The 4,520-nt window shown below is 53.5% G+C and overlaps 1 protein-coding gene across 1 annotated transcript in view; it reads left to right on the top strand.

Moving 5' to 3' along the window:
* The first annotated feature begins 814 nt into the window (after window positions 1-814).
* Gipc3 (GIPC PDZ domain containing family member 3) overlaps window positions 815-4,520 on the top strand; it is a 7,937-nt gene continuing 4,231 nt past the window's right edge. The window contains exons 1-4 of the mRNA XM_021174492.2: window positions 815-1,128; window positions 2,511-2,696; window positions 2,825-3,005; window positions 3,972-4,084. Coding sequence (XP_021030151.1) covers window positions 949-1,128; window positions 2,511-2,696; window positions 2,825-3,005; window positions 3,972-4,084 — 660 coding nt within the window. The 5' untranslated portion in view covers window positions 815-948. The remainder of the gene's footprint in view (window positions 1,129-2,510; window positions 2,697-2,824; window positions 3,006-3,971; window positions 4,085-4,520) is intronic.

Genomic DNA, 4,520 nt, shown 5'->3' with positions numbered 1-4,520 from the left:
CATCAGATCTCATTACAGATGGTTGTGAGCCACCATGTGGTTGCTGGGAATTGAACTCAGGACCTCTGGAAGAGCAGTCAGTGCTCTTAACCGCTGGGCCATCTCTCCAGCCCTGGTCTTCATTTCTTAACAAAAATTCTTTTTGCAGGGAGAGTGGGCTAAGTTGAGAAAGGGATTCTCTGTGTAGCCCTGGCTGTCCTAGAACTTGCTCTGTAGACCAGGCTAGCCTTGAACTCAGAGAGCCACCTGCCTCTACCCTCCCAGTGCTTGGACTAAAGATGTGCATCCTCACTGCCTGGCTATCGACAATTATTTTTCTAGGGGTAGTGCACACAATTTTAATTCCATCACTGGGGAATCTGATGCCAGAGGATCAGGAGGTTAGGGTCACCCTTGGGTACATAGTGAGTTCCAGGCCAGCCTGGGCTACATGAGATTCTGTCTCAAAAACAAAACAAAAATTATTAAGGGAGAGATTTGGAGGTAGGGGCCGCAGGTGGTCTTTAAAATAAACAGGTGAGCAGGAACTCACTGGGAGCTCTGGGGACTGAGCCCCAGAGGAGAGCCCAGCTTGTGCAAGAGCCCTGAGGCAGGGTGGACCCTTAGGTAGGGCAAGGAGGGAGGCACGCGAGGCCAGATAGACAGAGGGACAGTGCACGGGAGTTCACAGGCAGGGACGGGGGCTGCGGGACGGTGGGCTGTGTGAGGAGCGGAGGAGGGAGAAGCGGAGGACGGGCGGGGCTCCCCGGGAGGCCAAGACTGGACGCAGCACCCACAGCCCGGGGCCTCCCCCTGTTGTTCGCGAGTCCCGGGGGAGGGCGCGGCTGGCCCTAGCGGGCGGTTTCACCTTCCCCCGGGCGGCTCGGGTTCCCGGATCCGCTTACGCCGGGCTCCGCTGTCGCGGGACCTCGGGCGGGAGGCTCAGGTGCGCGCCGGACCCCACGCACCATGGACAGTGCTGAGCCCCGCGAGCCCGGGGCCACCGAGCCCCCCGCCCGCGCGCGCCCGCGCTTAGTGTTCCGCACGCAGCTGGCGCACGGCAGTCCGACCGGCAGGATCGAGGGCTTCACCAATGTCCGTGAGCTCTACGCCAAGATCGCCGAGGCCTTTGGCATCGCTCCTACCGAGGTGAGGGTGGACCGCGGACACCACCCAGGATCCTGTCTGTACTCCACGCGAAAGACAGGATCAGACCCTGGGAATGGGGTTCCCATAACCGCCAAGGACCCGACCCAGGTGTCAGGAGCCCATGAATGTCTAATGGGTGGCAATCAGCTCAGTGGGTAGAGCAGTCACCTAGGGTTTGGAAAGCCAATTTCCATCCCCGACACAGGATAAAGCAGGTGTAGTAATGTAAAGTCTGTTATTCTGATTCTGGGAAGGTGGAGGCAGGAGGATTGAGAGTTAAGCTGGTCATCCTCAGATACATAGGAAACTAGAGGGTCAGTCTGAGCTACATGGGGCCTTATATAAAATAAAATCACTTTTAATTCTTTTCAACTCAATTATTTCTACTATTCCCTTTCAGTTGTTTGTTTTCTTTCTTTTAATTTTTTTCTGAGACATGTAGTCTCACCATGTAGCCCTGGCCGGTCTGGAACTCGCTCTGTAGACCAGTCTGGTTTCAAATTCACAGAGATCTACCTGCCGCAGCCTCTAGAGTGCTGGGATTAAAGGTGTGGGCCACCCGCTTAGTGTGGGGTTGATTTATTATATGTAGGGCACCAGAGTACACGGTGGAGGTTGGGCAACAGTTTGCAAGGGGTCAGTACTCTCCTTCCACATGCAGCCCTTGGGAATCGAACAGGCTCAGGACTTGGCAGACTGGCCACAAGCCCCTCCCACTCCCTCCCTCCTGACACCAGCCTTCTTGTCCATTTTCTTTTCTTTTCTTTTAAAAGATTTAGTTATTTATTATATGTAAGTACACTGTAGCTGTCTCAGACACTTTAGAAGAGGGCGTCAGATCTCGTTGTGGATGGTTGTGAGCCACCATGTGGTTGCTGGGATTTGAACTCAGAACCTTCAGAAGAGCAGATGGTGCTCTTAACCGCTGAGCTCTAGCCCTCTTGTCCGTTTCATTCCATTGCTTGTTCATCTAATTAAGATAATATCTCGCTTTGTAGCTCAGGCTGGCCTGAAATTCACTCTGTAACCCAAGCTGGCTTCTAACTTCCAGCATTTCCCTTGCCTTGGCTTCCCAACTTCTGGGCTTACACTCCCGATTCAGGATGCTTGGCTTTTTAATTTTTTATTTTTGGGAAGCCTGAGACTCTCAGTCATCCTTCTGTCTCAGCTTCCTAAGTTCCTGCTTAGGAACAGACAGACCTAAAGCACACCCACAGTCTTGCCAGACCACTTGGTCACCGGTGAGCAGTTAGAGGCTGGGGGCAGCTGCTGTTTCCTGCGGACCACGGGTGCGTCTGGCCTCCAGGGGGCGCCCGCAGAAGGATTGAACAGAATCGACTTTTGTCCATGGCTCAATCTGGGTCCCTCTCTTATCCGAACAGATCCTATTCTGCACCCTCAACAGTCACAAAGTGGACATGCAAAAGTTGCTAGGGGGACAGATTGGGCTGGAAGACTTCATCTTTGCACATGTGCGTGGAGAGACCAAAGAAGTGGAGGTCACCAAAACGGAGGACGCTCTAGGACTGACCATCACAGACAACGGGGCCGGATATGCCTTCATCAAGGTGCCTGTGGATGTGTGTGTGTGTGAACTGGGTGATTAATGGCCTTGTCGAGTCCTAAGAAGACTCTGGGGACCCCAGGGAGGGCGGCCCCGGGCACACGAGTCACGAGTGACTGTCATTTCCCATAGAGAATCAAGGAAGGCAGCATTATCAACCGGATTGAGGCTGTGTGCGTGGGGGATAGCATTGAGGCCATCAATGACCACTCTATTGTGGGCTGCCGGCACTACGAGGTGGCTAAAATGCTCCGGGAGCTGCCCAAGTCTCAGCCCTTCACCCTGCGCCTAGTGCAGCCCCGGAGAGCTTTTGGTAAGGACTGATGGGCCCCAGGCTTGCCCCAGGGCAATGAGAAGCAGGAAATGGTATTCTGACTCATATTCTCATAGCCCAAGCTGCCATCAAACTCAATATGTACCCAAAGATGACCTTGAACTCCTCATCCTGGCCTGCTTTGCAATGACGTCGAGAAAGGAGGGTTGCTTCTAGAAAAGTTTCTCAAACTTGGCGGTGTGAGCACCGCACCGTTTTGGGGTGCTTTCTGTGTAGTGTCCCGGGCTCTTCAGGGTGCTGAGCAGTGTTCCTTACTCTTTGTCAGGAGCTCCTTAAGGGGGGATAGCCACACATGTCCCCAGACATCACTCAGCAGGGTCTCTTAGGGAAAGAATAATATAAACCTCCAGGACTCCAACCCTGACCACACCCCAAGCCCTTCACTGGAGGATCCTAAGGGGAGGGAGGACCTGAACCCCCACCACCACGCCCCCAGCTCCTTCACAGAAGATCTAGGCGGAGCTCCACCCTGACCACACCCACAACCCATCACTGGGGGATTCTAGGTGGGAGCTCTATGCCTGACCACGCCCCTATCTCCTCATTGGAAGATTCTAGGCGGGGCTCCACCCTGACCACGCCCCAAGTCCCTCCCTGGGGGCGGTTTAGATGAGACTCTACCCCCTGACCACACCCGCAGCCCCATAGTCCTTCAACAACCCTCAGGAGATTAAGGCATGCCAACCTTGAGTTCAAGGTCTCCCTGGGTCACAGAAGAAGACCCTGTTGACAAAAGAAAACAAACATGAAAAACAGTCCACACAAAACAGGACACGCCGGGCGTGGTGGCGCACGCCTTTAATCCCAGCACTCGGGAGGCAGAGGCAGGCGGATTTCTGAGTTCGAGGCCAGCCTGGTCTATACAGAGAAACCCTGTCTCGAAAAACCAAAAACAAAACAAAACAAAACAAAACAGGACATATCTGTCACCGCTTGCCCCCTCAGATATGATTGGCCAGAGGAGCAGGAGCAGCAAGTGTCCTGTGGAAGCTAAAGTGAGCAGCGGGAGGGAGACACTGCGCCTGCGCTCAGGGGGCGCTGCCACTGTGGAGGAGGCGGTGAGTGACTGTTGGGATGGCCGCAATTGACACCCTCTTGTCAAGCCCACAGTGCTAATGGTGATAAGGCTGGTCATCCCAGCATTCAGGAGGATGAGGCAGGAGGATGGTCGCAAATTCAAGGCTAGCCTGAACCTATGCTTAGACCCTGTTCTCAGAGCCGCAGTTTCTCAGCTTGTGCAGTGGGTACCAGCTGGAAAATAGGACAACAGGAACAGCTCTGATCACAGAGTCCAATGGGTGCCACCTGTTCCTAGCGAAGGAGCGGGAGGGACCATCGTGACCTCTAACTTACTATTATTGGTTATTTTTTTTGCACTTGTGTGTATGCATACAGCGGTCAAAGGTCAATATCTCTGTCTTTCTTACTCCCCAACTTTAATTTTTTTGTTTTTGTTTTTGTTTTTGTTTTGTTTTTCAAGACAGGGTTTCTCTG

Source organism: Mus caroli, chromosome 10, assembly GCF_900094665.2.
Source record: "Mus caroli chromosome 10, CAROLI_EIJ_v1.1, whole genome shotgun sequence".
NCBI classification, from domain to species: domain Eukaryota; kingdom Metazoa; phylum Chordata; class Mammalia; order Rodentia; family Muridae; genus Mus; species Mus caroli.
The sequence above is the reverse complement of the archived record's forward strand: the minus strand, read 5'-3'. Positions and strand labels throughout refer to the sequence as shown.